Below are 21,186 nucleotides of genomic sequence, written 5' to 3'. Positions count from 1 at the left end.
GAGAACCTGGTAGATGTAGTCTCTTATGGTCAATCTTCCAATGATATGCCTATAAATACGTCACAATGCTGTCGACATCTTGGGGAAGCGAGAGAAAGCCTAAGCTCATTCGTGGCCCATCCACAGCCATATAAGGAGTCATTGGCATGAGGCGGTTTTAAAAAATGCGGCATTTCCTGATTGGATTTTTATCTGGGTTTTTTTCTGTAACATCAGTTCTGTGGCAATCACAGACAATATCTATGCAGTTTTGGAAACGTCAGTGTTTTCTTTCCAAAGCTGTCAATTATATGCATAGTCGAGCATCTTTTCGTGACAAAATATCTTGTTTAAAACGGGAACGTTTTTCATCCAAAAAATTAAATAGCGCCCCCTATATCCAATAAGTTAAAAGATGTGGAACTACATGCAAGCTGCGCCTTGGTTGATTCTTGACAGGGAGTTTGAAGATAGCGAGCGTGACAACCAAGGTACAAAGATTATCTAAGGGTCATCTTTGACCCGGCAATTATAAAATCATTTACACACCACAAAAACCACAAAGACACACACACACACACACACACACACACACACACACACACACACACACACACACACACACACACACACACACACACACACACACACACACACACACACACACACACACACACACACACACACACACACACACACACACACACAATGAGAAATGTAGATTGTGTGCTACTGATTGAACTGTACTGACAAAACTAAAACTTTCTTGTGCATGTGCAACATCTCCCCTCCAAAACACCACACGACTCAAGTTCACAGACAAAATAATCAAAATTTCAGACAAAATAAACAACATTTTAGACAAAATAAACATTTCTTGAAAGCATTGTTTACTAATGGGGAATGCAGTCAGAGGCCATGAAGGTGCTGAAGATGACAGTCCCCCCACTTCTCTCTTTGCTGAAGCCATGAGTGCATGCTTCAGTGCCCAACAAGTCGTAGATCAGATTTTTTCAGATGTCCAGGAGGAACAAGAGAACAATGATTTAGAAGAGGAGGAGGTATCTGAAGAAGAAGATGGGGAAATATACAACCCAGAGCACAATGCATCATCTTCGGATAAAGAAGAAATCCCCCAAGCTGAAAGTGACATTTTTGTCAAACAACAACAAAATAACATGGTTCTTGTCACCATATGACAACCAGGGAAGGATGGCAGCACAAAATGGAGATGTTCATCACACCAGCCATCCAAGATGACAAACTTGGAGGGTTTCCGTAAATATGGAGACAACTGGAAAAGGATAGATTGGGTTTACCTGCGTGCCTACATAAGGCTGCTAATCAAAGCGGGTGTGTATAGGTCCCGAGGCGAGGCTACATGTAGTCTCTGGGATACAGAGAGTAGAAGGGTGATTTTCCGTGCCACGATGCCACTGAAAGTCTTTCACACTTTCTCAAGAATGTTACAATTTCATAACCGTGAGTCAAGACCTGCAAGACATGCGAGAGACAAACTGGCGACCAGAAGAGAGGTCTGGGAGAAGTGGGTGGAGCGTCTGCCATACCTCTACAACCCAGGGCCTGAAGTAACAGTGGATGAGCAACTGGTTCCATTCAGAGGTCAATTTTCATTTTCATATCTGTAATTTAAGGGATTTCCACTGTTAATTGTATTATGAATTGCTGTAATATCATTGATTTACATGTTTGTTTTCTGTGACAATGATACTAAATATCTCTTTTGTCAAAAGGTTGCTGTCCTTTCTGACAGTATATGCCCAGCAAGCCAGCAATCCAGCTACACTTGGAAGATGCTAGTCTACACAGGGAAGCCGTCCAGTGGCGGCCCGGAGAAGAACCAGGGGCTGTGGGTTGTGCTTGACGTGACAGATGGACTGAGGGGGCATAATGTCACGTGTGATCATTTCTTCACTTCTTGTAAATTCAGCCAGCAGCTCCTGAAGAGGGAGATCACCATGTTTGGCACAGTTAGAAAGAACAAGCCTGAGCTCCCCCTGCACTCCTAGCAACAAGGAGGAGAGAGGCCTTCTCATCAAAGTTTGTCTTCACCCCCACAACCACTCTAGTTTCTTACCTCCCAAAGAGGAACAAGAATGTGGTCCTCCTGAACACACTGTACAAAACGAGATCAGTGATCGTGAGGACAGGAAGCCAGCCTTCATCCTAGACTATAAGCACAACAAAGGAGGTGTGGACAACCTGGGCAACCCGCTGGCCCCTGGTCATCTTCCATAACATCACTGATGTGTCCTCATGCAATGCCTTCATGATATGGAACAAGATCAAACCTACCTGGATGCCTGATAAGCGGAACAAGATGAGGGTGTTCCTGGAGCAGCTGGGAAAGGCACTTGTAAACCCACACATTCAAAGAAGGGAGCGCCTCCCCCGCACAGCAGCCTCTTGTCCTGATCCCCCTGAGGCTGCAGCTGGGGCAGGGAATAGGAGGAGATGCTAATTCTTTCTCCCAAAGATTGACTGTAAAACAAATACTATGTGCTGCACATGTGAGAAATACACCTGCAAAGTCCCTGCACACACACTTGCATACTGTCCTACAGTGGTTCCTCCTTTAAAAGTTACTTAGAACTACACAGAGTCATGGCTTCATTGCTCCAGACCACCGCAGGGGAGAGTTAGAGCACTCATTATGAATTTGAGAACCCATCTGTCACCAGTAACAGGTGGTATAAAGTCAAATTCGTCATTGGAACCAATCATGTTGAGTGGTTCCAATGACAAATTTGACGTTATGCCACCTGTCGCTGGTGACTTTCTTCAGCAAAGATGTCTGACAAAAACATTACGGTGGAAGCAAATGTAAGTAATTATTACGTCATAACGAGTCAAACAAAACATTTACAATTGAGAGGAATATATTAGTTAATGCAGAGACGATTGTGCATATTATTTTGTCATAAAGTTCATTCACGAAAATCGCTATTTAGCAAGTTATTTTTCAGTCATATCCAATACCAGGTGTATCAAACTCCATTCTTTGAATGATTCTGTGTCTGCACGTATGTATTACAATTATACACTTCAAAAGGGTTTACCACCACTACTCCTGGGACATCAATGATTACACATTGTAACTATGCAATAGACTAGAAACATGACTAGAAATAAGTAAAGGCTGATTTGTAATTCATATATACTGAAAAAAACAGTACACTACACTTCCTATGCATATCTAACTCCTTTCATCTGCATTAATCTGAGGAGGTTCTCCCAGCCATGTGGACAATTGAAAACAGGGCAGCAAAGTCAGTTTGTCACCAGAGCGGTTTAGAGCATATTACTATTTGCCAGACCTTCATACAAACTTGCTATGGTGAATTCTTGACGCACAACCGAATAGTGCTGCTATATCCTGCCAACACACCCACAAGTGAGCCACTCAGGCGGAGAATGATGCATGGAAGAGGGCGAGGATCGAGATTGGAGTAACAATCCAGGCTATTTGCTCTGAGACCTGCATAATAATGTAATGAAACAAGCAGGGAGCAGGTTTCGAACCCTCAACATTCTAGCCCGAAGTCCAGCACGTTATCAACTGTGCCCAAGTGTATTAATTGGGGTTGGGGCCGATTGTGGCTAAAAACACTATCAATTGGAATCAAGTGGACAGGGGAAATGTATTATCATTAGTTTTTAACAAGCGTAGCAGGCTGTGAATTCTGCTAACAACGTTTCTAGGATGGACTATTAGCTGAACAATAGACTATTCAACCTTTACTAAAGAATTGTCTAATTGTCTAATAGCCCCCCCCCAGCTAAAGCTAGGTGTGAACACCCCCTCCCCAACATGCACCAGATCATTTGTATCTACCTTTCCACATCTACCTACACACGCTTAATGTTCTGGGGGGGAAATATATATACATTTTAGATATACACTGCTCAAAAAAATAAAGGGAACACTAAAATAACACATCCTAGATCTGAATGAATGAAATATTCTTATATAAACTTCTTTCTTTACATAGTTGAATGTGCTGATAACAAAATCACACAAAAATTATCAATGAAAATCTAATTTATCAACCCATGGAGGTCTGGATTTGAAGTCACACTCAAAATTTAAGTGGAAAACCACACTACAGGCTGATACAACTTTGATGTAATGTCCTTAAAACAAGTCAAAATGAGGCTCAGTAGTGTGTGTGGCCGCCACGTGCCTGTATGACATCCCTACAATGCCTGGGCATGCTCCGGATGAGGTGGCGGATGGTCTCCTGAGGGATCTCCTCCCAGACCTGGACTAAAGCATCCGGCCAACTCCTGGAGAGTCTGTGGTGGATGGAGCGAGACATGATGTCCCAGATGTGCTCAATTGGATTCAGGTCTGGGGAACGGGCGGGCTATTCCATAGCATCAATGCCTTCCTCTTGCATGAATTCCTGAAACGCTCCAGCCACATGAGGTCTAGCATTGTCTTGCATTAGGAGGAACCCAGGGCCAACCGCACCAGCATATGGTCTCACAAGGGGTCTGAGGATCTCATCTCGGTACCTAATGGCAGTCAGGCTACCTCTGGCGAGCACATGGAGGGCCGTGCGGCCCCCCAAAGAAATGCCACCTCACACCATGACTGACCCACCGCCAAACCAGTAATGCTGGAGGATGTTGCAGGCAGCAGAACGTGCTCCACGGTGTCTCCAGACTGTCACGTCTGTCACATGTGCCCAGTGTGAACCTGCTTTCATCTGTGAAGAGCACACGGCGCCAGTGGCGAATTTGCCAATCTTGGTGTTCTCTGGGAAAAGACAAACGTCCTGCACGGTGTTGGGCTGTAAGCACAACCCCCATCTGTGGACGTCGGGTCCTCATACCACCCTCATGGAGTCTGTTTCTGACCATTTGAGCAGACACATGCACATGTGTGGCATGCTAGAGGTCATTTTGCAGGACTCTGGCAGTGCTCCCCCTGCTCCTCCTTGCACAAAGGTGGAGGTAGCGGACCTGCTGCTCAGTTGTTGCCCTCCTACGGCCTCCTCCACGTCTCCTGATGTACTGGCCTGTCTCCTGGTAGCGCCTCCATGCTCTGGACACTACGCTGACAGACACAGCAAACCTTCTTGCCACAGCTCGCAATGATGTGCCATCCTGGATGAGCTGCACTACCTGAGCCACTTGTGTGGGTTGTAGACTCCGTCTCATGCTACCAGTAGAGTGAACACACTGCCAGCATTCAAAAGTGACCAAAACATCAGCCAGGAAGCATAGGAACTGAGAAGTGGTCTGTGGTCCCCACCTGCAGAACCACTCCTTTATTGGGGGTGTCTTGCTAATTGCCTCTAATTTCCACCTGTTGTCTATTCCATTTGCACAACAGCATGTGAAATTTATTGTCAATAAGTGTTGCTTCCTAAGTGGACAGTTTGATTTCACAGAAGTGTGATTGACTTGGAGTTACATTGTGTTGTTTAAGTGTTCCCTTTATTTTTTTGAGCAGTGTATATTGGTCATGGCTCCCGATTGGCGCGGTGGTCTAAGGCACTGCATCTTGGTGCAACAAGTCCCTGGTTCAAATACAGGCTGCATCACATCTGACCTATGGCACTGCCCTATGGGAGTGCCATAGGGCAGTGCACAATTGGCCCAGTGTCATCCGGGTTTGGCTGGGGTAGGCCGTGATTGTTAATAAGAATTTGTTCTTACCTGACTTGCCTAGTTAAATGAAGGTTAAATTAAAAAAACAACTGCAGTGCAACCAGTAGGAGGTGAACAGTGGCTGGTGCTGAAAATACAGCTAACTTGTTATGCACGTGTTGCACATCAACAGATAGAGAAAACCTACACCAGTCGAGCAATTCATTTAAAAAATCATCTTCAATTTAATTTGACTTTACAAACAACAAGAGTGCTTAATTGGAGTCTATTTCTTCAGAGCTTAGACCTATATAAAATAACTTAGCTGTCTGAGGTAGGTTATGAGGCTTAACAGCCTAATAGAAGTAGGATTTCTTTTATTAGGCCTATTTACATTTGCAACTAGTCAAAAATGTAGCATCCTACATAAAATAATAATTTAAAGAAAAAAGTCTGCACGTTCGAACTAAAACAATGTAACTAATAATGAAAAGCTTACATTTGTAAATCCCAAACTCTAAAAGTAATTGGAAAAGGAGATACAAATTATTTGTGACATTGTAGTAACAATAGAGAATGTAAACAAGATGTAAACAAGATGCTGTGTTTTTATTTACAGTAATGATGGACAACTGGAGGCATTTTGAAAACAGGTTTTCAAACACTTGCTTTTAACAAGAGTACTGTAGCAGGTGTAGCCCATCATGCAAAGGTTTTCTATTAGCAGGACAATAGCCTGGCTACTGTAGTGAAAATCCCTAAACTTGCAATGTATTCAATGCTTACGTACTCTAAAGTGTTACATTTCTAACTCAAAACAGCAGTACAGTATTTCTTCCTGAACATCTTTTATGCTTTCGCTAAAAAAATAACAACAAAAATTAAATTCAAATGTGGATGTTTATTTAAACTACATTTTAGTTGGCCTGCTGATATGATGAATGTATTTGTTGCATTGTTGTAACATTAATTTCTCTAGCATCTTGATGGCCTTGACCAGTTCATCTTTGATTGTCGGCATGGCAGAGTTACGGATGAATGTTTTCAGTTGATGCCAAACAAGTTTGATCCGGTTGAAATTAGGAGATCTACATGTAGAGATTAAAAAATATATTTTTAGATATACTGTAAGCCTACTGTAGGTGTTGTAGGTCTTTTATTTATTTACTTATTTTTATTTAACCTTGATTTTACGACATAAAGGTCTACTTACTCTGCTGGCGTCTTGACCCAGTGTATGCTGTCATTTGCAATGCAAACCCGGGCGGTAGTGTGTTTTAGGTCATTGTCTTCATTTGGAGAAAAAAAAAATACATTTAGCCTAACAGCCAACAATAATTGGTACAATAATAGAAATATACATGTAAATAGGCCTAAACGTAACAAAAATAACAAAAATATTGCTATCATCCTACCTTGAAAGAAACGATGTGGTCCCAGAAACACCTTCTGACATAGGGTTCAGCATATCTCTTGATGATTTCTTCCTCAAAGAAATCTCGAGCCACGATACCTGTCCTTCTGTAGCTCAGTTGGTAGAGCATGGCGCTTGTAACGCCAGGGTAGTGGGTTCGATCCCCGGGACCACCCATGCGTAGAATGTATGCACACATGACTGTAAGTCGCTTTGGATAAAAGCGTCTGCTAAATGGCATATATTACTATATATTACTAAAAAGGAGGCAAGAGTGAATTATTGTGGAACACATAATTCACTAGAATATTTTATGTACCTTAAATAGCCAAACTTACCATCAATACTCAAATATGGACCTGGTCCCTGGCGAGAAATTGCTCCCACATATGGAGTTTCAGTGGAGGCTTGGGATTCGGCTTGCTTGATATTCTTCCTTTTTTTCTGTAGAAATTTTGAGCAAATTGCTCAAGGACCACGGTTGATTCGTCTGTGAAGATGACGTCATTGAATGTCTCGCCAGCTTTGATCCTTACCTGTGCCTGCAGGACGTGAAGGTCTTTGTTTGTCAGACAAATGAGTACTTGAGGTCACCGAGAAAGTCTGGGCATGTCCTGTTCTCCCTTATGTAAGCAATTAGGCACTTTCCCATGTTTACTACAGTATGTACTGTAGGCTAGTAAATCCCAAACTCTAAAAGTAATACTTGTCAGACTACATAGTAGCCTAATAAACAAATGCAGGTGGCTTATTTCTTCAACATGCTTTAAACGATTTATTATCCAAATGTAAAAGCATATAATGTACAGTAATCAAATCAAATCAAATTTTATTGGTTACATACACATGGTTAGCTGATGTTAATGTGAGTGTTGCGAAATGCTTGTGCTTCTAGTTCCGACCATGCAGTAATATCTAACAAGTAATCTAACAATTTCACAACTACCTTATACACACAAGTGTAAAGGAATGAACAAGAATATGTACATATAAATATATGGATGAGCGATGGCCGGACGGCATAGGCAAGATGTAGTAGATGGTATAGAGTACAGTATATACATATGAGATGAGTAATGTAGGGTATGTAAACATTATATAAGTGGCATTGTTTAAAGCGACTAGTGATGCATTTATTACATCCAATTTTTTATTATTAACGTGGCTAGAGATTTGAGTCAGTATGTTGGCAATGTTAGTGATAGCTGTTTAACAATCTGATGGCAAGTACTGTATTTCTTCTTCAGCATCTTTATGCTTTTGTTAATAACTTAATGATAGAAATACTCTTTCAAAATGCAGATGTTGATTTAGTTATGGATCCATAACTAATTACTATGGGAATAAATATCACAGATTTACAGAAATATTTGAACAAAGTTGTCTAATGTTGTTTATACACCTTGTGGGTGGGGGCAATGGTTCAAAAAAATGGGAGAAGACTAGTATTTTGTAGTTGAATTCCTCATTGTACAGTATATGAGAATATATCACTATGTTGCCAAAAAAGTTCAAGACTGTTATTGTATCAAAACTACTTTCTGCACATTTCTGCTACTTTCTTAGGCTATACATTTAGCAATCATAATAATACACCTCAACTTTAGAAAAAGAAAACAATTATGACAGGTGTGTTGTAATAAAAACGAGTGTTGTCCACTGATTGTGAAGAGAGAAAACCCAGATATTCAAAGTTTGTGATGAATGACAGGTTGTTTCTTCATGCAAAATAGATTTGGGGTTTAATATTCAACTGTGCTGCTTAATTTCAGGGGTTTAGTGAAGGCGGGACATTTTTTACCCTTAGGACAAGGGGAGTATACAGAATGTTAAGACTAGACAAGAGTTCAGATAAGGTTGTTTGGGTTGTTTTGCACCTCAATCAGATTGATTGGTCTGGTGTGGAGGGATTTAAACATAGTCTTACAAAATACAGTATCTGTGGATGCTTGAAAACACAATAATTCCATATTAAGGTGTTGTTCATGGCTAAATAACATGTGAATCGGAACCGAGACAGAGATACTGAGCAACAGCTTCTATCCCCAGGCGATCAGACCGGTGAAAATCCATTAGTAGCCGACGACTTGCCCGGTACTCAGACCGGCACCTTGAGACTAATGCCCCATGTCTATAGAATCATTGCACACTGGTCACCTCATATTCTGTTTGTATACTGCTGTTTATTCACTGCGGATGTACAGTTGAAGTCGGAAGTTTACATACACCTTTGCCAAATACATTTATTAAACTCAGTTTTTCACAATTCCTGACATTTAATCCTAGTAAAAAATTCCCTGCTTAGGTCAGTTAGGATCACCACTTTATTTTAAGAACGTGAAATGTGATAATAATAGTAGAGAGTGATTTATTTCAGCTTTTATTTATTGCATCAAATTCCCAGTGGGTCAGAAGTTTACTACACTCAATTAGTATTTGGTAGCATTGCATTTATATAGTTTAACTTGAGTCAAACATTTTGGGTAGCCTTCCACAAGCTTCCCAAAATAAGTTGGGTGAATTTTGGCCCATTCCTCCTGACAGAGCTTGTGTAACTGAATCAGGTTTGTAGGCCTCCTTGCTCGCACACACTTTTTCAGTTCTGCCCACAAATGATCTCTAGCATGAGGTCAGAGCTTTGTGATGGCCACTCCAATACCTTGACTTTGTTGTCCTTGAGCCATTGTTCCACAACTTTGGAAGTATGCTTGGGGTCATTGTCCATTTGGAAGACCCATTTGTGACCAAGCTTTAACTGACTGATGTCTTGAGATGTTGCTTCAATATATCCACATAATTTTCTCTCCTCGTGATGCCATCTATTTTGTGAGGTGCACCAGTTCCTCCTGCAGCAAAGCACCCCACAACATGATGCTGCCACCCCCATGCTTCACGGTTGGGATGGTGTTCTTCGGCTTGCAACCCTCCCCTTTTTCCTCTAAACATAACGATGGTCATTATGTACCAAACAGTTCTATCTTTGTTTCATCAGACCAGAGGACATTTCTCCAAAAAGTATAATCTTTGTTCCCATGTGTAGTTGCAAAACGTAGTCTGGCTCTTTTATGGTGGTTTTGGAGCAGTGGTATCTTCTTTGCTGAGCAGCCTTTCAGGTTATGACGATATAGGACTCATTTTACTGTGGATATAGATACATTTGTACCTGTTTCCTCCAGCATCTTCACAAGGGCCTTTGCTGTTGTTCTGGGATTGATTTGCACTTTCACACCAAAGTACTTTCAACTCTAGGAGACAGAACGCGTCTCCTTCCTGAGCGGTATGACGGCTGTATGGTCCCATAGTGTTCATACTTGCGTACTATTGTTTGTACAGATGAACATGGTACCTTTTGGCATTTAGACATTTCTCTCAAGGATGAACCACTCTTGAAGAGGTCTACAATTTTTTTTCTGAGGTCTTGGCTGATTTATTTTGACTTTCCCATGATGTCAAGCAAAGAGGCACTGAGTTTGAAGGTAGGTCTTGAAATACATCCACAAGTACACCTCCAATTGACTCAAATTATGTCAATTAGCCTAACAGAAGCTTTTAAAGTACACCTCCAATTGACTCAAATTATGTCAATTAGCCTAACAGAAGCTTTTAAAGCCATGACATAATTTTCTGAAATTTTCCAAGCTATTTAAAGGCACAGTCAACTTAGTGTATGTAAACTTCTGGCCCACAGGAATTGTGATGCAGTGAATTATAAGGGAAATAATCTGTCTGTAAACAATTGTTGGAAAAATGACTTGTGTCATGCACAAAGTAGATGTCCTAACTGACTTGACAAAACTATAGTTTGTTAACAAGAAATATGTGGAGTGGTTGAGAAACGAGTTTTAATGACTGCAACCTAAGTGTATGTAAACTTCTGACTTTAACTGTATAAACTGTATTCTCGACATAGCTCATCCTAATATATTTTATACTGTACACACCATTTTATTTTCCAAATGATATACTGTCTATACACACCATATATATTATATTCTGATTCTCACACATTCTTGAATTGCTATTTCTTGGTTATTTACATATTTTTTTTAATTATTTGTGTATTTGTATTGTATTTGCAAAACATTCTACTGAACTGCTGGAGCTAGTGACATAAGCATTTGGCTGCACCTGCCTTAATACCTGTAAATCTGTATATGCGACCAATAAACTTTGATTTGATAGACAATGAAAAAGGCCCATCATATGAAGTGTGATCAGATCCATTCCCTTCATGAACTGGCACCTCTCTGATATTCAGCTGCCATACACGCCTTATTCATCTGTAGTAGACAATGAATAGGGCCATTATAACGCCATTAATTCCTTACTAACTTCTTACTGATCCCTTCGTGCGCCAATCCCGTTAACATGATTGATTTGATAACACCCAGGGAAATAGCAGCGCGCCAATTTCAAAATCAGAAATACTCATAATAATAATTCATAAATCATACAAGTGTTATACATGGGTTTAAATATTAACTTCTTGTTAATCCAGCCACAGTGTCAGATTTCAAAAAGGCTTCGTGGCGAAAGCAAACCATGATATTATCTGTGGACAGCACCCCATCAAACATACACATGAACATCATAATTCAACCCGCCAGGCACAACAAAAAGTCAGAAATAACATATAATTCATGCCTTATCTTTGAAGATATTCTTCTATAGGCACTCCAATATGGCCATTAAACATCACAAATGGTCCTTTTGTTTGATAAATTCTGTCGTTATATATCCAAAATGTCCATTTATTTGGCGTGTATGATTCAGAAAATACACCGGTTCCAACTCGCGCAACATGACTACACATTATCTATTTAGTTACCTGTAAACTTGATCCAAACATTTCAAACAACTTTCCTAATCCAACTTTAGGTATTTTTAAAAGTAAATAATCGATCAAATTTAAGACGGAATAAACTGTGTTCAATACCGGAGGAAAACAAAGTGGAGCGTGCTTTCAGGTCACACTTCACTCTACCTTTGTTCTGAACAGTGCTACTTCTTCATTTCTCAAAGGAAAAATATCAACCAATTTCTAAAGACTCTTGACATATAGTGGAAGGTATAGGTGTTAAATAAGTGTTAAATACTACTTATTCAATTATAATAGAAAATGAATAAGACTCCATGTGAGGTATGACCAGATCCTTCCCCGTATAGCGCTCGGCTCGTATCTGAGTGCCGTGGGCCGGGCGGCACGCTGAGACAGACATGCCCCGGCTGGCACATCATTAAGAAATGATGGACACCTCCCTAGAATCCCGCCATGCTACGAAACACCCAACAGATATGGCCCAGTGGCCCACAACGCCAATCCCTCAAACCACCACAGCTCAACAGAGAGGAGAAAAAGTGGAGGAAGAGAGAGTGGGGAGTATTAGAATTCTGCTTGGATGAGCTGCACTTTTCTCTCCACTGTCTAAGTGTTCTCAATCTACCGTGACAATACAAAAGGATGAAAAATGGCAGAGGAGGAGGCAAGCTGAAAATACAAATGATCTCCTATCGGCGTTTTTTAAATACAGTTTACATCTTAATTTGTTTGGATCCTGATGCTGTAATCACTCTAGCGCTCAAGACAAATTAGATGAGCTTTATTCAGGCTTGTTTATAAGACAGACAGCTCCAATTTGTTTCATACCTATTTCAATCCGTTTGGAAAACAAAAGATTCCTCAAACTGTAATTGTCTCACGTAGAGGCCATTGTTAGATGTTACCTTAATACAATACATCATCTTAGAATCATCCGTCTTTTGTATGGGATGAAAATTTCAAGAAAGTGAATAGAGGTGAATATCAATGACACCATGCCAATAGCATTCATCTGGATGGCCTAATCAATACAATTGCTAGCTCTCAAATCAATAGATGCTGTATTCCCAGACCACAGGACGTTGGTGGCACCTTAACTGGGGAGGATGGGCTCATGGTAATGGCTGGAGCAGAATAAGTGAAATGGTATCAAACACATAATTTCCATGTGTTTGATGCCATTCCATTTGCTTCATTCCGAACACTATTATGAACAACCCTTCCCTCAGCAGCCTCCTGTGCCCAAGATGATTATTGCTTGCAAATTATCCATCAAATACAGAACCAGATCAAGGCAATAAATAATAAACAATGTCCAGTACCAATTAATACAAAAACATTATTCAAAATAAAGATAACACTTAATTAATTCATGTTTTGTAACTCAACCAATTCGAGCTAAAAATGTATACGTTTCCTAGCATGAATATATCAATGTAGGCCATATATCAATAGGCTCTACATTCAAAAGTAAACACACAGAACAACCAAGTGCTCTTCCCAATCTAGTGCTCGTTTACCTAGCCTGGGCCACTGCTGACTTCGACATTAAATAAAAGGCAGATTGGTAGGATGGGAGGATATTGGGATGAGGGATTAAAACATCATCTCACTGTGTATGAGAAGGCATAAATCACCATAGCAAGGTTACTACAGTGACAAAAAAACAGCCACTGTGGGGGAAGAGTTCAGACGGTTCGGGACGCCAATGTGCAATGGCTCTATGGATGCAGGTGAGAGGTAGCCTTGTAGATGAGGCAGTGTGTGCTGCTTCTCCTCAGTTTGATTGATCTTTTATTGCCGGTATAGAGGGTGATTACCTCCAGTAGGCATAAAGGCTAATCCTTAACAAAAGTGACAGTAATAACCGCTAAGCTGCTGAGGGGAGGGAAAATCCTTTTTGCTCTGAAAAGCACTGCTTAATCAGCCCAGAGGTAGCCAGAGGTTCACCGGGGACGTATAGAGTCTAGATGTGTGTGTAGACTTGTCAGGGAAGCGTTAACTCATTGTTTTATTTAGCACTATTTTACTGCACATCAAGGTTGATCTGAGCTTGTAATTCACTTTCAGATACAGGGGCAGTTTGTTTTCAAACATGGCGCTTGTGAATTAAAGCTTACAGTTTGCTTCTGAGCTTGTCTGAGCTTGTTTGCTTCTTACAGTTTGCTTCTGAATGTTTGGGTATCACAGGGTTAAAAGTGATTGACTGAGTTAGTATGCAATGAAGTAGGGTCAATTAAGGAGGGTAAGAAAGGTAACCTGTTAGCTGTGGTAGGCTATAGTTTGTCCAAAGCATTAAACCCATTTGCAGAGTTATTCAACAGACACTTTGGAAACCTCAAAGATGAGCTCTGTTAAATTTATTCAACTGACAAATCACACACATTGATTAGAGTAAATAACTACACAAATTTGATAGATAATTAAAGCATTTGCAATTATGCCCCATCTGAGATTTTTCCCCAGCCCTCAATATAATGTAAATAGCTGCAGTGGTTTATATGAATTGCAGTAAACAACACATTAAAAGAAACTGAGCAGACACTTATACTACAGGTCATAATAGAGTCTGTACAAAAACGTATTTCAATCATTATCGGAAGGCCCGGTTCAGATCTAGCAACTGACATTAGGAGAGACGACATAAGACAAAACTAGAGAGTTTTAGAATGTTGTGTAAAACACAACAAGGCAACTATCCAGGCAGACCAGTGGTGGCAGGAATAGGCTCAATGCTAGAGCCATTGTCTAACTTTCTTGACCCTTTCTTTAAAAATCATGTGCAAGCATTGCCATCACATGTAAAAGACTCTATAGACTTCATAAACAAGATCTCACCAATAACGGGTTTAAACAAAGACTGTATTTTGTACTGGGCGGACAGAGATACTAATGAATTTACTAATGAATATCCACCAACAAACTTCATTCTAGTGCTGGCTGAATATGTTTTTGTTTATAACTATTTTAGGTTTGATGATGAATACTACCTCCAAACGAATGGAACATCGATGGGCTCCACATTTGCTCCGAGCTATGCTAAACTTTGTAGGTCTTTTTGAAGAACGTTTTGTTGATAATAAAAACGAAAATCCACTTTTTAATAAAGTCCTGAAGTGGTATCGATATATTGACAACATTTTTTTGCATATGGTAAGGAACTGATAAAGAACTGTCAGATTTTATGGCACTACTCAATGACATTGACTCCAATCTCAAATTCACTATTGAACGTGACACTCAACGTGTTCATTACCTCGATATGTGGATTGAGAAATCAAATGGAACCCTGTTTACAACTCTGTATAGAAAAGAATCGGACAGAAATACTCTATTGCAGGGGGACATCTTCCACCCTGAGCCATTAAAAAAGGGAACTTCCAAGAAGCCCGTTTTTCAGACTGCGACGTATAAAGCCACTCCACAGAGGATTATCTAGAAAAAGCAGCGGAGATGCACATTAGGTTTCTAAGAAGAGGCTATTCGCCACAATGTTTGGATGGAGCTCTTAATTTGTCATTGGAAAAAATACGAGATGAACTGTTACAAATAAGACTCGCTAAAGCTAAAGAACACTCCGTAAAATTCACAACTACATATGCCAGTGTCAAGAAACACTGGTACATTTTATCATTGGACCCAGCTTGGCTGGCTGAATTTAAAAACCCACCACTTAATTGTGTATAGGAGAGGTCGCAATTTACACGATAAATTGGTTCATGCCAACTGCCAGCCACAAAAGAAAATCAGCCAGGCTCTTTTACGCCCTCTACCAAATGGTAGCTATAAATGCAGAGGATGCGCACAGTGCAACAATATGATGAAGTGTGAATATTTCTGCCACCCACACAGGAAAACGGTTCCAAATAAATGACATTATTACGTGTTCCACCACCCATGTTATTTACATTATTAAATGTCCATGTGGGCTCTGCTATGTCGGTAAAACCACCCGCTCTCTCAAACAGAGAATTAGTGAACATAAAAGTTCAATCAGGAGAAACGACAGGGATTATCCAGTCGCAGTACATTTCATTGACCTGAAGCATGACATTTCTACCTTCAGATTTTGTGGCATAGAGAAAGTTAAGATATCAGGCAGGGGAGGTGATATTAATAATACTCTGAGTAAAAGAGAACGTTTTGGATTTTCACCCTCCAGACATTATTTCCTAAAGGACTGAATGATGAAATGCCTATGTATGTTATATTGTGAATTTGAACATGAATTATGTGCCTATTTAAGATTACTCTGTTTTTCGTACGATGTACCCAATGACTAAAGAAAACTTGCTATGTCCTCATTGTGGTTTTACAGACGTGTTTCATACGTCTTATTTATACACTTTTGTAATATTTATGAAATGCATATTGTTATATTTGGTAGCACTTATTTGTTTTTCCTTTGCCTCCAACCCCCTTCGATGTGTGGAACGGATGTGGGCGGGGCTAGGTCTACTGAAGCGTGCACATTTTTTAAAATTCACAAAAGCTCTGATGAAGGCCGCGAGGCCGATACGTAAGCTTATTAAAGATCAGTGATACTGTCAAGAGCAATGTGTGGTTTCCTTTTTCCTTCAGAATTTTGTGTTGTAGAACAACTGACGTACAACTGGTCATTCAGATCGAAATGACGACCAGTTTCCATGGTGACACTTTATTCTTTCAATGATATGTTGAAACTTTGTTACAAGTCCTACTTTGTATAGCAAGTTGTTGTAGTAAATTAGTTACATGAACTATATGCAGCCACTGGCTCACCAAAGACAGGTCATGCATACTCTGCGACTTTACAGAGAAATATCAGCAACCTAGCAAGCATTTGCTCACAGTGCACTGTTCTCTGATTGGCCAAACTCAACCGTCTCATCTCAAATCTTTTGCTAAGATTTTAATTGATGAATCTTGGAAACTCTAGCAGCCGACACGAAACATTCTAAAACTAGACTGATCAGATTAAGCAAACTAATGATCTAAAACTCCATGAAACCATCTCGTCTCAGTTGTTAGATATGAACCTAGCCGAACACATTTTGGAAAATGTTGTTTATTGGGCCCAACACATTTTGGAGAGCATATTTCACTTTTAATTCTCAAAAAGCATCTTTGTCAACAGAAGACATCATCTGATTGAGGCAACTCTCGTGCATTGTTGTTGCTCAATTGGCAGTCATGCAAGTCTGAGATTAATACCTGGGGTTATCTCCAAAGCCCATTTAAAGCAGCCCTGACCTCTGCTAGTGCCGTGTTATCCCCCCTTAGCTAGGTGACAGCCGGCTGTGGCTCCCCTGCATGGCTGGGGGGATTTCTAGGGATCTAATTAGCCTCAAGGGCCCCTTTGGATCTTGTACCTGCACTATCTCATGCCTTATTCAACAGAGCCACCGCCACAAGGCCACTTGGATTACCCTGCCACTCTTAGATGGGGTTCAAAGTTCAAATGTCACTGGTGGAGGGCATTTTCATCCCAGCGATATTGCGTGGAGTCTGTGTTAATGACAGCCCCTGGGTTTATCTGTAGTTTAGGCCCAGGCAGGCTGCAGTGTGTTGGGATATTATTGTGTGTCGGCAAATAGAATGCTTTCCTTATGAGGGAGGACAGTAAGGTCAGGCTATTACGGAAACGGCACTGCCTTGTCTAATGCAGCAGCTAAAACTTGTGTATGGGGTGCATGAACACTGAACACTTCTGCACTTTTGGGACATTGTATTGGGAGGATATTGCAATGTATTGCCATGTATAAACACAAATGTTTCAACTATAGAAGCCATGTTCAAAGAATGGGGTCCAAAGAGGAATCCCAAATTATGTCTAACACATATCCTCAACATCACACAAAGCATCAAGCTGCAGTCTGAAAATGTTTTAATAAAATCCCTGACATCAACAGATGCTTGTGAGTCGGGGCCAGACGGTGTACGGGCAGGCATCCACTCTGGTTATGAGAGCACAACACGGCAAGGCTGTCAAGCGTTGGAGTGAGGCCGGTGGTTGGCTGCCTCTGAGTCTCCAACCGTCTCCACCGAAGGGGAAGTGACAGTCGGGGATTGACCATGACAGCATCCATACATTTATTACCTCTCTCACCTGTCCCGCTGGTGGCTTTGTGTGCAACTTTTTTCCAAACGATGCCGATATGTCTGGGATTAAGTGTCATGCTAATGGCTAGGCCATGGGGAGGATGATGATTTGTCTCTTTTGCCCTAAAAATCTGAACCCTCCCCCCACAATAAAAAAATGGGGCCTTATCTATAATAAATAATTCTATTGGAGCTGAATTGCCAACATCTTAACTCTCCCCTCTCCCTGCCTTTGATCGGCTACTTCATACTCCACACGAAGTAACCAACTTTAAAGTAGTGGGCAAAAATGCATCCACTAAAGGGGGGAATAAAGAAACTAATACCTCTGGAATATATCATGCTTTAAACAAGGCAGGATGAATCGATAATGCTAATTAGGGTGCTCCTTCCTTGCATCTGCCCAAGGCCCCAAAGGGTTTGCATCGAAGGGTTCCATCGATCCCACCCCAAATGATGGCTGATGGAAAACAGATTGGGGGGGATTTGGCATCACCTCATTAAGCCTGATTTGAGGATGCATCAATGATTGATCTCTTGCCGATTCATATTCAGTTTCCTCCGCCTTTCAAATGATTACTGAGCTATTTCAATATTACAGTATTCCCAGCTCTCCTCATTTTCTTCTCTCTATCCCTTCCTCTCGCTCACTTTACGTGTGCATTTGAAATGACAGCCTATTCGTTATACAGTGCACTACTTTTAACCAGGCACTATTAAGATCGCTTTATTGGTCAATTGTACACAAAGTCCAATCGAAATTTATCCCAACCCATTCGAGAGAGGGGGGGGGGGCAGGGGGGGCCAGTGCCCCTGTGACAACAATTTTGGACCCCCTTGTGACCCCCCTAAATGTGGAGTATGAAATATTTTTTACATATATAATTTTTTTCTATCGTTCTTTTTTTACATCCGTTATTAGACAGTGGCAACGATGATGATTATGAAAATGGTATTTTGCCTACTAATGCCTGCAATAACTAATGTAACTGGCCCCTCTAACAGTACAACTGGCCCCAGCTTGGCCCCCCCCAGTTGAAATGGTCTAGAATCGTCACTGGCTCACTTCCCGCCAGATTTCTCCCAATGGATCCTGGATTTGAACTTGCTGCTGGCTTGCCTCTCTAACTGTTAGGCTACCTGCCGCCCTGTTCACGGGGCTCTGGTCAAAGTAGTGCACTACATAGGTGCCATTTGGGATGCACCCTAAGTCATCTAAAATGTCAACTCTTCAGGTTCCCCAGATCTACTACTCTTTCTACCTGCTGTGAAACAGTTTAACACTGTTTTGCAAGTGTTATGTGGCCTTGAACGGGATGTTCTCTCAACACTCACTCATTCTGATACGCCTTCCCATTTACCTGGACCTTGCACACATACTGTATACACAATGATTTAGTGATCTTGAATTTAACCAAATAGTATTCTAGCTGATCCTTACCGAGCACAGTTAGTCGGGCGGGGCGTGTTCTGATAGCTGCCTGGATGGCTTGGCACTCGAAGAAGGCGTCATCCTGCATTTCAGTTCTCTGAATCAAGAGGTGGTATTCACCCTTGCTGTGGTCTCCCACGATGTCATAACGTGGGTAGCCTGGAACACAAGAACACACATTGTTACTCCCGCACACACACGCACACGCACGCACACGCACACGCACACACACACACACACACACACACACACACACACACACACACACACACACACACACACACACACACACACACACACACACACACACACACACACACACACACACACACACACACACACACACACACACACACACACACACACACACACCCCTTCATTATGTGTGTCCACACGCTAGGTTTTCCAATTATCCAGGGATATGGATTGCAATGCCCACTAGTTTAAAGAAACACAATTAAAGCAACAATTGGTTTTTCAGAATGAGCTTATTATTCCTTTCAGGAGAACAGAGAACACGCACAATTATAATGGAGATCACACACACGCGCACACACACTCACACACACACACATACATACATACACACACACACTCACTACAATGATATATTTGATGTGGGCTGTGTTATTGTTGCTTTCCACTCCTTATACGATTATACATCTTTAGCACGGTAAAAGATGCACGTATAGTAGCTAATTACTTTCTCTGGCCACCTACAGTTATCTTCGGAGGAGGAGAGAAGCAAGGGAACGGTGGACTTTCTTGTTTTTTCCTCCTCAAATAAACAAATGGAGCGTTAATCTGGCCTCCCGCACATTAAACTGAGCAACTGTCAGCCCTCGAGGGGATTCAATTCTCCCATCGCCAATTGTGTCGAGTCCAGTGTCTGCCGTAATAGCTACTATAACCCAGTTGAAAAACAAATGAGCGATATGTAATATCTAATAGACCATTTTATTAGGAAATAATATCACCCTAAACAGATCGGATATTGTTTTTAGCAAAGCAAGTACATTTTGTATCGGATCCACTGAATTGAAAATAATACGGCCTCTTTTAGCCTGTAATGAGTCTGTAGTCTAAATTTATGATGTTGTGGGGATTCCTATTCTTATGTATGAATGTGTTACATAACACAAATAACACAATGTTAGAGGTGATACACTAACTGCAATTATTATTTCTTTCTTTGGGAATTCTGTGTGTTAATACTCAGGCAATGTATTCAAACGATTGAACCGCAATTTATTTGTATTTTTATTTAATTTTACCTTTATTTAACCAGGCAAGTCAGTTAAGAACACATTCTTATTTTCAATGACAGCCTGGGAACAGTGGGTTAACTGCCTGTTCAGGGGCAGAACGACAGATTTGTACCTTGTCAGCTCGGGGGTTTGAACTCGCAACCTTCCGGTTACTAGTCCAACGCTCTAACCACTAGGCTACGCTGCCGCCCCAAAGAGGAGTTTCCGTTTTGAAAGAACAAATCCATAAAACTGACAATGTTCATTTGAGCTGTCAATGGAGGGCTGATGGATGAAGAACAGAAACAACAGAGAGGTAAAACAGCAACTATAGAAAGAAAATGCAGAAAGCTCTCTCAGAAAACGACCTGTACGCTCTCGTTGGTTGGCCCTCACTTCATACTCGTCGCCAAATCCACTGGCTATAGGTTATCTACAAGTCTCTGCTAGGTAAAGCCCTGCCTTATCTCAGCTCACTGGTCACCATAGCAGCACCCACTCGTAGCACGCGCTCCAGCAGGTATATCTCACTGGTCACCCCAACCCCAAAGCCAATTCCTCCTTTGGTCGTCTTTCCTTCCAATTCTCTGCTGCC

General features: G+C 41.1%; 1 protein-coding gene across 2 annotated transcripts in view; it reads right to left on the bottom strand.

Moving 5' to 3' along the window:
• The window catches only part of LOC123994917 (kin of IRRE-like protein 3), a 292,125-nt gene that overhangs the window by 109,606 nt on the left and 161,333 nt on the right, over positions 1 to 21,186 (bottom strand). For both annotated transcript variants that reach the window (XM_046298029.1, XM_046298038.1), the window contains exon 3: positions 19,354 to 19,503. In XM_046298029.1, coding sequence (XP_046153985.1) covers positions 19,354 to 19,503 — 150 coding nt within the window. The remainder of the gene's footprint in view (positions 1 to 19,353; positions 19,504 to 21,186) is intronic.

The sequence above is a fragment of the Oncorhynchus gorbuscha genome, linkage group LG02 (assembly GCF_021184085.1).
Source record: "Oncorhynchus gorbuscha isolate QuinsamMale2020 ecotype Even-year linkage group LG02, OgorEven_v1.0, whole genome shotgun sequence".
NCBI classification, from domain to species: Eukaryota; Metazoa; Chordata; class Actinopteri; order Salmoniformes; family Salmonidae; genus Oncorhynchus; species Oncorhynchus gorbuscha.
Note: the sequence above shows the minus strand (reverse complement) of the source record. Positions and strands in the feature narration are given on the sequence as shown.